Here is a 13,395-nt window from a genome sequence, read left to right as displayed (position 1 = left end):
CACAATAGTGCATAGTGCCCCAATTTATGTAACTAACCACATAACACCGAATGGTGCTCCAGTTTATGAAACTAACCACATAACACTGCATAGTGCCCCAATATATGAAACTATCCACACAACACTGCATAGTGACCCAATATATGAAACTATCCACAAAACACTGCATAGTGCCCCAATATATGAAATTATCCACACAACGCTGCATAGTGCCCTAGTATATGCAACTATCCATACAACACTGCATAGTGTCCCAATGTATACAACTAACCACACAACAATGCAGAGTGTCCTAATATATGCAACTATCCACACAACACTGCATAGAGCCCCTATATATGCAACTAACCACACAACAATGCAGAGTGTCCCAATATATGCAACTATCCACACAACACTGCATAGAGCCCCTATATATGCAACTATCCACACAACATTGTATAGTGCCCCTATATATAAAACTATCCACACAACACTGCAGAGAGCCCCTATATATGCAACTATCCACACAACACTGCATAGTGCTCCTATATATGAAACTATTCATACAACACTGCATAGTTATCCAATATATGAAACTATCCAAACAACACTGCATAGTGCCCCTATATATGCAACTATTCACACATCACTGCATAGTGCCCCTATATATGCAACTATACACACAACACTGCATAGTGCCCCAATATATGAAACTATCCACACAACACTGCATAGTGCCCCTATATATGAAACTATCCACACAACACTGCATAGTGCCCCAATATATGAATCTATTCACACAACACTGCATAGTGCCCCAATATATGCAACTATCCACACAACACTGCATAGTGCCCCTATATATGCAACTATCCACACAACACTGCATAGTGCCCCTATATATGAAACTATCCAAACAACACTGCATAGTGCCCCTATATATGCAACTATCCACACAATACTGCATAGTGCCCCTATATATGCAACTATCCACACAACACTGCATGGTGCCCCTATATATGAAACTATCCACACAACACTGCATAGTGCCCCAATATATGCAACTATCCACACAACACTGCATAGTGCCCCTATATATGCAACTATCCACACAACACTGCAAAGTGCCCCTTTGTATGAAACTATCCACACAACACTGCATAGTGCCCCTATATATGCAACTATCCACACAACACTGCATAGTGCCCCTATATATGCAACTATCCACACAACACTGCATAGTGCCCCTATATATGCAACTATCCACACAACACTGCATAGTGCCCCAATATATGAAACTATCCACACAACACTGCATAGTGCCCCTATATATGCAACTATACACACAACACTGCATAGTGCCCCTATATATGAAACTATCCACACAACACTGCATAGTGCCCCTATATATTCAACTATCCACACAACACTGCATAGTGCCCCTATATATGCAACTATCCACACAACATTGTATAGTGCCCCTATATATAAAACTATCCACACAACACTGCAAAGTGCCCCTAGATATGCAAATATCCACACAACACTGCATAGTGCCCCTATATATGAAACTATTCACACAACACTGCATAGTGCCCCAATATATGAAACTATCCAAACAACACTGCATAGTGCCCCTATATATGCAACTACCCACACAACACTGCATAGTGCCCCTATATATGCAACTACCAACACAACACTGCATAGTGCCCCTATATATGCAACTATCCACACAACACTGCATAGTGCTCCTATATATGAAACTATTCACACAACACTGCATAGTTATTCAATATATGAAACTATTCACACAACACTGCATAGTGCCCCTATATATGCAACTATTCACACAACACTGCATAGTGCCCCTATATATGCAACTATTCACACAACACTGCATAGTGCCCCTATATATGAAACTATTCACACAACACTGCATAGTGCCCCAATATATGCAACTATTCACACAACACTGCATAGTGCCCCTATATATGCAACTATACACACAACACTGCATAGTGCCCCAATATATGAAACTATCCACACAACACTGCATAGTGCCCCGATATATGAAACTATCCACACAACACTGCATAGTGCCCCAATATATGAAACTATTCACACAACACTGCATAGTGCTTCTATATATGCAACTATCCACATAACACTGAATAGTGCCCTAGTATATGCAACTATCCACACAACACTGCATAGTGCCCCAATATATGCAACTATCCACACAACACTGCATAGTACCCCAATATATGAAACTCTCCACACAACACTGCATAGTGCCCCTATATATGAAACTATCCACACAACACTGCATAGTGCCCCTATATATGCAACTATCCACACAACACTGCATAGTGCCCCTATATATGCAACTATCCACACAACACTGCATAGTGCCCCTATATATGCAACTATCCACACAACACTGCATAGTGCCCCTATATATGAAACTATCCACACAACACTGCAAAGTGCCCCTATCGATGCAACTATCCACACAACACTGCATAATGCCCCTATATATGCAATTATCCATACAACACTGCATAGTGCCCCTATATATGCAACTATCCACAAAACACTGCATAGTGCCCCTATATATGCAACTATCCACACAACACTGCATAATGCCCCTATATATGCAATTATCCATACAATACTGCATAGTGCCCCTATATGTGAAACTATCCACACAACACTGCATAGTGCCCCAATATATGAAACTATCCACACAACACCGCATAGTGCCCCAATATATGAAACTATCCACAAAACACTGCATAGTGCCCCAATATATGAAACTATCCACACAACACTGCATAGTGCCCTAGTATATGCAACTATCCATAGAACACTGCATAGTGTCCCAATGTATACAACTAACCACACAACAATGCAGAGTGTCCTAATATATGCAACTATCCACACAACACTGCATAGTGCTCCTATATATGCAACTATCCACACAACACTGCATAGTGCCCCAATACATGAAACTATACACACAACACTGCATAGTGCCCCAAGATATGCAACTATCCGCACAACACTGCATAGTGCCCCTATATATGCAACTATCCACACAACACTGCATAGTGCCCCTATATATGCAACTATACACACAACACTGCATAGTGCCCCTATATATGAAACTATCCACACAACACTGCATAGTGCCCCTATATATTCAACTATCCACACAACACTGCATAGTGCCCCTATATATGCAACTATCAACACAACATTGTATAGTGCCCCTATATATAAAACTATCCACACAACACTGCAAAGTGCCCCTATATATGCAACTACCCACACAACACTGCATAGTGCCCTAGTATATGAAACTATTCACACAAAACTGCATAGTGCCCCAATATATGAAACTATCCACACAACACTGCATAGTGCCCCTATATATGCAACTACCCACACAACACTGCATAGTGCCCCTATATATGCAACTACCCACACAACACTGCATAGTGCCCCTATATATGCAACTATCCACACAACACTGCATAGTGCTCCTATATATGAAACTATTCACACAACACTGCATAGTTATCCAATATATGAAACTATTCACACAACACTGCATAGTGCCCCAATATATGCAACTATTCACACAACACTGCATAGTGCCCCTATATATGCAACTATACACACAACACTGCATAGTGCCCCAATATATGAAACTATCCACACAACACTGCATAGTGCTCCGATATATGAAACTATACACACAACACTGCATAGTGCCCCAATATATGAAACTATCCACATAACACTGAATAGTGCCCCTATATATAAAACTATCCACACAACACTGCATAGTGCCCTTATATATGCAACTATCCACACAACACTGCATAGTGCCCCTATATATGCAACTATTCACACAACACTGCATAGTGCCCCTATATATGCAACTATACACACAACACTGCATAGTGCCCCAATATATGAAACTATCCACACAACACTGCATAGTGCTCCGATATATGCAACTATACACACAACACTGCATAGTGCCCCAATATATGAAACTATCCACATAACACTGAATAGTGCCCCTATATATAAAACTATCCACACAACACTGCATAGTGCCCCAATATATGAAACTATCCACACAACACTGCATAGTGCCCCTATATATGCAACTATCCACACAACACTGCATAGTGCCCCTATATATGAAACTATCCACACAACACTGCAAAGTGCCCCTATCGATGCAACTATCCACACAACACTGCATAGTGCCCCTATATATGCAACTATCCACATAATACTGCATAGTGCCCCTATATATGAAACAATCCACACAACACTGCATAGTGCTCCTATATATGCAACTATCCACACAACACTGCATAATGCCCCTATATATGCAACTATCCACACAATACTGCATAGTGCCCCAATATATGCAACTATCCACACAACACTGCATAGTGCCCCTATATGTGAAACTATCCACACAACACTGCATAGTGCCCCAATATATGAAACTATCCACACAACACCGCATAGTGCCCCAATATATGAAACTATCCACAAAACACTGCATAGTGCCCCAATATATGAAACTATCCACACAACACTGCATAGTGCCCCAATATATGAAACTATCCACACAACACTGCATAGTGCCCTAGTATATGCAACTATCCATACAACACTGCATAGTGTCCCAATGTATACAACTAACCACACAACAATGCAGAGTGTCCTAATATATGAAACTATCCACACAATACTGAATAGTGCCCCAATATATGAAACAATCCACATAATACTGCAAAGTGCCCGAATTTATGAAACTTACCACATAACACCGAATGGTGCTCCAGTTTATGAAACTAACCACATAACACTGCATAGTGCCCCAATATATGAAACTAACCACACAACACTGAATAGTGCCCCAATATATGCAACTTACCACACAATACTGCATAGTACCCAAATATATGAAACTATCCACACAACACTGCGTAGTGCCCCAATATATGCAAATATCCACACAATACTGCATAGTGCCCCAATTTATGTAACTAACCACATAACACCGAATGGTGCTCCAGTTTATGAAACTAACCACATAACACTGCATAGTGCCCCAATATATGAAACTATCCACACAACACTGCATAGTGCCCCAATATATGAAACTATCCACAAAACACTGCATAGTGCCCCAATATATGAAATTATCCACACAACGCTGCATAGTGCCCTAGTATATGCAACTATCCATACAACACTGCATAGTGTCCCAATGTATACAACTAACCACACAACAATGCAGAGTGTCCTAATATATGCAACTTTCCACACAACACTGCATAGAGCCCCTATATATGCAACTATCCACACAACATTGTATAGTGCCCCTATATATGCAACTATCCACACGACACTGCAGAGTGCCCCTATATATGCAACTATCCACACAACACTGCATAGTGCCCCAATATATGCAACTATCCACACAACATTGTATAGTGCCCCTATATATGCAACTATCCACACGACACTGCAGAGTGCCCCTATATATGAAACTATCCACACGACACTGCAGAGTGCCCCTATATATGCAACTATACACACAACACTGCATAGTGCCCCTATATATGCAACTATCCACACAATACTGCATAGTGTCCCAATATATGCAACTATCCACACAACACTGCATAGAGCCCCTATATATGCAACTATCCACACAACATTGTATAGTGCCCCTATATATGCAACTATCCACCCGACACTGCAGAGTGCCCCTATATATGCAACTATCCACACAACACTGCATAGTGCTCCTATATATGAAACTATTCATACAACACTGCATAGTTATCCAATATATGAAACTATCCACACAACACTGCATAGTGCCCCTATATATGCAACTATTCACACAACACTGCATAGTGCCCCTATATATGCAACTATACACACAACACTGCATAGTGCCCCAATATATGAAACTATCCACACAACACTGCATAGTGCCCCTATATATGAAACTATCCACACAACACTGCATAGTGCCCCAATATATGAATCTATTCACACAACACTGCATAGTGCCCCAATATATGCAACTATCCACACAACACTGCATAGTGCCCCTATATATGCAACTATCCACACAACACTGCATAGTGCCCCTATATATGAAACTATACAAACAACACTGCATAGTGCCCCTATATATGCAACTATCCACACAATACTGCATAGTGCCCCTATATATGCAGCTATCCACACAACACTGCATGGTGCCCCTATATATGAAACTATCCACACAACACTGCATAGTGCCCCAATATATGTAACTATCCACACAACACTGCATAGTGCCCCTATATATGCAACTATCCACACAACACTGCAAAGTGCCCCTTTGTATGAAACTATCCACACAACACAACATAGTGCCCCTATATATGCAACTATCCACACAACACTGCAAAGTGCCCCTATATATGCAACTATCCACACAACACTGCATAGTGCCCCTATATATGAAACTATCCACACAACACTGCATAGTGCCCCTATATATGCAACTATCCAGATAACACTGCATAGTGCCCCAATATATATATGCAACTATCCACACAACACTGCATAGTGCCCCTTTGTATGAAACTATCCACACAACACTTCATAGTGCTCCTATATATGAAACTATCCACACAACACTGCATAGTGCCCCTTTGTATAAAACTATCCACACAACACTGCATAGTGCCCCTATATATGCAATTATCCATACAATACTGCATAGTGCCCCTATATGTGAAACTATTCACACCACACTGCATAGTGCCCCAATATATGAAACTATCCACACAACACTGCATAGTGCCCCAATATATGAAACTATCCACACAACACTGCATAGTGCTCCTATATATGAAACTATCCACACAACACTGCATAGTGCCCCTTTGTATGAAACTATCCACACAACACTGCATAGTGCCCCTATATATGCAATTATCCATACAATACTGCATAGTGCCCCTATATGTGAAACTATCCACACAACACTGCATAGTGCCCCAATATATGAAACTATCCACACAACACTGCATAGTGCCCCAATATATGAAACTATACACACAACACTGCATAGTGCCCCAATATATGAAACTATCCACACAACACTGCATAGTGCCCCAATATATGCAACTATCCACACAACACTGCATAGTGCCCCAATATATGAAACTATCCACACAAAACTGCATAGTGCCCCAATATATGAAACTATCCACAAAACACTGCATAGGGCCCCAATATATGAAACTATCCACACAACACTGCATAGTGCCATAGTATATGCAACTATCCATACAACACTGCATAGTGTCCCAATGTACACAACTAACCACACAACAATGCAGAGTGTCCCAATTTATGAAACTATCCACACAATACTGAATAGAGCCCCAATATATGAAACTATCCACATAATACTGCAAAGTGCCCCAATTTATGAAACTAACCACATAACACCGAATGGTGCTCCAGTTTATGAAACTAACCACATAACACTGCATAGTGCCCCAATATATGAATCTAACCACACAACACTGAATAGTGCCCCAATATATGCAACTTACCACACAATACTGCATAGTACCCCAATATATGAAACTAACCACACAACACTGCATAGTGCCCCATTATATGCAACTATCCACACAACACTGCATAGTGCCCCAATATATGCAACTATACACACAAAACTGCATAGTGCCCCTATATATGAAACTATCCACACAACACTGCATAGTGCCCCTATATATGAAACTATACACACAACACTGCATAGTGCCCCAATTTATGAAACTATCCACACAACACTGCATAGTGCCCCAATATATGCAACTATTCACACAATACTGCATAGTGCCCCAATATATGAAACTATCCACACAACACTGCATAGTGCCCCAATATATGCAACTATCCACACAACACTGCATTGTGCCCCTATATATGCAACTATCCACACAACACTGCATAGTGCCCCAGTATATGAAACTATCCACACAACACTGCATAATGCCCCAATATGCAACTATCCACACAACACTGCATAGTGCCCCAATATATGCAACTATCAACACAATACTGCATAGTGCCCCTATATATGCCACTATACACACAATAATGCATAGTACCCAAATATATGAAACTATCCACACAACACTGCGTAGTGCCCCAATATATGCAACTATCCACACAATACTGCATAGTGCCCCAGTATATGAAACTATCCACACAACACTGCATAGTGCCCCAATATTTGCAACTATACACACAACACTGCATAGTGCCCCAATATTTGCAACTATACACACAACTCTGCATAGTGCCCCTATATATGAAACTATCCACTCAACACTGCATAGTGCCCCAATATATGCAACTATACACACAACACTGCATAGTGCCCCTATATATGCAACTATCCACACAACACTGCATAGTGCCCCTATATAAGAAACTATCCACAAAATGCTGCCTAGTGCCCCAATATATGCAACTATCCACACAACACTGCATAGTGCCCTATTATATGAAACTATCCACACAACACTGCATAGTGCCCCAATACATGAAACTATACACACAACACTGCATAATGCCCCAATATATGAAACTATCCACACAACACTGCATAGTGCCCCAATATAAGCAGCTGTACACAAAACACTGCATAGTGCTCTAATATATGAAACTATCCACACAATACTGCATAGTGCTCCTATATATGAAACTATTCACACAACACTGCATAGTGCCCCTATATATGCAACTATCCACACAACACTGCATAGTGCCCCAATATATGAAACTATCCACACAACACTGCATAGTGCCCCAATATATGAAACTATCCACACAACACTGCATAGTGCCCCAATATATGAAAATATACACACAACACTGCATAGTGCCCCAATATATGAAACTATACACACAACACTGCATAGTGCCCCAATACATGAAACTATACACAAAACACTGCATAGTGCCCCAATATATGAAACTATCCACACAACACTGCATAGTGCCCCAATATATGAAACTATCCACACAACACTGCATAATATCCCTATATATGCAACTATCCACACAATACTGCATAGTGCCCGAATATAAGCAACTGTACACACAACACTGCCTAGTGCCCCAATATATGAAACTATCCACACAATACTTCATAGTGATCCTATATATGAAACTATTCACACAACACTGCATAGTGATCCAATATATAAAACTATCCACACAACACTGCAAAGTACCCCTATATATCCAACTATTCACCCAACACTGCATAGTGCCCCTATATATGCAACTATACACACAACACTGCATAGTGCCCTTATATATGAAACTATTCACACAACACTGCATAGTGTCCCAATATATGCAACTATTCACACAACACTGCATAGTGCCCCAATATATGCAACTATCCACACTACACTGCATAGTGCCCCTAAATATGAAACTATCCACACAAAAATGCATAGTGCACCAGTATATGCAACTATGCACACAACACTGCATAATGTCCCAACTATATGAAACTATTCACACAACACTGCATAGTGTCCCAATATATGAAACTATCCACACAACACTGCATATTGCCCCAATATATGGCACTATCCACACAACACCGTATGATGCCCAAATATATTAAACTATCCACACAAAACCGTACGGTGCCCAAATATATGAAACTATCCACAAAACATCGTAAGGTGCCCAAATATATGAAACTATCCACACAACACCTTTCCCTTAATATCATAACTTTCAAAACAACAAATTGTAGTGTCCCATTTAAAAGAACAACTTGTAGTCCAATACAGATTAGTTTGCATTTTCATTTTTAATATATATATTTAAACGACCAATTTATGATATTCTAAAGCAGTTCGACACAAAAAGCTTACTAACAAAAGTGTAGTTAAAGGACTTTTCCGTGTGATGTTAATGGATTTTGAATGAAATTCAAGAACTATCCTTGTGCATCTGCTATTGCTAAATTCCCCTTCTAACCAAAGAAATTATGTTTTAACAATTCAAACGAATACACGTAAAGCATTTTACAAAATTGAAATGTATTGCTTTCCCAACCACCCTTTTAATTGTTAAGCCTTAATTTATTGCACTTGCAGATGAGAAGTCGAGGTTACATGAGATATATCAGAATCGAACAACAACAGAAGCCGGAGAGGCTGTTCTGGACTCCTTTGGTAGAAGCTCTGCTCCAAATAAGTGGATGTCGTTCATAAATGCACTTGAACAAGAAGGTTAGATTCTTCTATTTAAGCTTTTCATAAATACTTAAAGTTATGAACTTCTTATAAACTAATATTTTATTCAACGGGTTCAGGAATTTGTAAATAAGCAAGCCTTGACTAGCATACTGACAAATTCTTGGACCAGCTGAATCACGGCCTCTAAACGCCAGCTCCACCACTTTACGGTGGTGCAAAGAAAAAAAGCTGTCGACACTTCCGTGGTGGAGCTGTGCCCTATATTTACATGAACAAACGTGAGTATGATTTACATTTTGTTTGATAATTTCATTTAACGGACATATTTCGAAAATCGGAGAATGTGGTACCGTGTAAGAACACTTCTACTGTAGGCTGGTTAATATTTCGTTTCAATATTGTGAAAACTGTGGTGTCAGGAGCTTTTCTCCCGAATCGGACTTGTGCATATTTTGAGATCTGATTGCATAGCAATAGAAATTTGTCAATGTTATAATACAAATGTGTTATTCTAAAATATGTGTAATGGTTATATTGAACTGGATACAATATGTAACATGTTCTACTTTAACATATGTTCTTGTTGTTAATTCTTATGCGCCCATATTACACTGATCCATAAGGCACTTTTCATTATTACTTTTTCACCTTTATATAAAATACAAGAAAGGATCTTTACAATAATATAAATTGTAAATGTCGTTTAATATTTTCGAGAATACCATTCATTTTTATTCATTTACGAGAACCGATCCGGTAATGTTTTAATTGTGTCTACGAGTTGTCTAATTGTCGATGACAAGCCGAAAAACGAACATCAATAGTTAAATTCTCAACCTTGTTTGTCACATTTTCAGAGCTGGTATACGTCAAGTCATTACTGGTAGAAGACAATGTAGGTTCGGAAGAGGACAGGTTAAGAGGTCGAAAACTGATACGACTCTTTGGTCCGGAGCTAGAGAAAACTATTAATCCAATAGACATAATAAGCAGCCTTGTTTCGAAGAAGGCTATAACAGAAGTGAACCGCGATGAAGTCCTTAATCTATGCCAATCTAAAAGCAGGTTGTATGGTATAATGTGCCTTCTACGCAGAATGCAGTCTCAATTACGACCAAGGGAATGGTATTACGCGTTCCTTTGCGCGCTTCGGGATAACGACTACACCTCGGAGTGTGAACTTTTAGAACCTGATTTCTTGGAATGCCCTCATATGTTTGATCCTGAAAAAAATTGTGAGTATATCCTCATTTAACTAATAGTATTCCTATTTTTAGATGTAATTGTATGTCGAGATCTGCTAAAATCAACTGCGAAGAATTAAAAGGGCAATGCCTTAATTCATTTATAAATGGGCCCAGACAGGCCTTAACAAAAATGAATTTTACGTAAAAACTTGTTGTTTAAAGGTGAAACATCAACCGATGGGATTAAAGAACAGCAAAATGGTAAACAGATTCTTCATTTAATTAATATCCATGTACAGCGTATGAATTAATATTTAAAGTTATCGGTTATTTAAGATTCTCTTTTCAAAAGAAAGCTTTGATGTTACTTTTTTCAAAAAAGCTTGTGGCGCGTCCGAAAAAAGATCACAGTGCGAACAATCTTTGGAAGGAACAGACAAGGCGAAAGAACGTTCATCTAGTAGTACAGACTGCACGGAAGCGCTCGGTCTAAAAGGTCAAGTAGACCTGTTTAGCATTTTTAAGGACCATGATGGTCGATCAAACATTTGACAAAACAACATAGTACATTTGGATGATCGTGATTATTTTCAAAATGTTGCTCGATACAAATACAAAAGTGGAAAGTTATGTTCTTTAGTTGATTTTTGTTATTGTCTTGCTTTTATATGGTTACTTAAGTACCAATTTGGACTTGTTCATATCTGTTCATGATACATATAACTGTTGGGTGTAAGAATTTCAACCATCTCATCAGACCACACCATCTAAAAATGAGAGCTGTATGGAATAATCACTGACCTGGAACTCTAGCAATGAGAACTGATTATAATTACTTCAGGCCTTGCACATTTGAAATTAAAACTGTAATACTTACTACATACCTCGAACTTTAGAAATGTCAACTGTATATAAATACTACAGTTCTCGGACTTAGAAATAATTTTTACTTCAATCATTTCATACGGCGAGCAAATTCATGTACTTTTTGCTTTAATTTTAGGTCAAGACTCCGTACATGAAGATGATGCTGTTCTTCAGTCGGACGAAGATGAGCTTGATTCTGATTCCGAATACAAAAACGATTTTCAAAGTTTGTGTATTATATATCAAGAATAATTAAATAATAATTGAGGAATGACAGTAAGTACGTTCTAAAAGCATTTAACAACCAATTATATCTACGTTACGTTAAAAAAATTAATTTGAAAGTTAAATGACACGAATACATTTGTTGAATATGAAGGCTTAGACATTTTAGAATTTGTGTGTAACTAAGCAATGACGGATATAATTGGTCTAGTATCATATGTGTCAGACTCTAACCAAAGAGGTATTATGGGTTCAATTGAAGCCAGGGTGAGAGTGCTCTATTGGTGGCCGCTTCTCACCTAAGATCCCCACTAGGGTTTTCTTCTAGTGACCTCCCAAACTGGACACCACTACTGGTTTATATCCAGCAAATGGGATCTAGAGTAATTCTTTCAGCATTTGTCATTGCCGAGGTCACTGAAACTACTATAAACTAAAGGATCTTAAATATTGCAGATCCAAAACTTAATCTGAGGGATTACCAGTATGAACTAGCTGAGCGAGCGATTCAGGGCGAAAACACCATCATATGTGCTGAGACAGGCACTGGCAAAACTTGGGTTGCAATGCATATCGTGTCAGAGCACCTTAGTAAAGCGACGAAAGGTAGTATTTAAGTTTGCGTGAAATATTTAGCGAACTCAGCTGAAGTTGTTCAATGAAATCCATTTGCGATATTTATTGTGAATGTATATGTTTGAACATACATGTATTTTATAAAGTTGTCTAGTCTCTGCGTAATTACTTTCCTGGCAATATACTTTTGAAATACTAGTTTATAAGATAGA

General features: G+C 39.0%; 1 protein-coding gene across 4 annotated transcripts in view; it reads left to right on the top strand.

Annotated features, from left to right (window-relative positions):
- The window catches only part of LOC128211492 (antiviral innate immune response receptor RIG-I-like), a 32,645-nt gene that overhangs the window by 9,910 nt on the left and 9,340 nt on the right, over nucleotides 1–13,395 (top strand). For 2 of the 4 annotated variants that reach the window (XM_052916343.1, XM_052916344.1), the window contains exons 3-8: nucleotides 10,227–10,361; nucleotides 11,186–11,563; nucleotides 11,738–11,776; nucleotides 11,898–12,011; nucleotides 12,519–12,608; nucleotides 13,064–13,213. In XM_052916343.1, the coding sequence (XP_052772303.1) occupies nucleotides 10,227–10,361; nucleotides 11,186–11,563; nucleotides 11,738–11,776; nucleotides 11,898–12,011; nucleotides 12,519–12,608; nucleotides 13,064–13,213 (906 nt within the window). The remainder of the gene's footprint in view (nucleotides 1–10,226; nucleotides 10,362–11,185; nucleotides 11,564–11,737; nucleotides 11,777–11,897; nucleotides 12,012–12,518; nucleotides 12,609–13,063; nucleotides 13,214–13,395) is intronic. The other 2 variants (XM_052916345.1, XM_052916346.1) reach the window with 2 other exon arrangements.

Source organism: Mya arenaria, chromosome 12 (assembly GCF_026914265.1).
Source record: "Mya arenaria isolate MELC-2E11 chromosome 12, ASM2691426v1".
Lineage (NCBI taxonomy): Eukaryota > Metazoa > Mollusca > Bivalvia > Myida > Myidae > Mya > Mya arenaria.
This window is presented reverse-complemented; position numbering and strand designations above follow the sequence as displayed.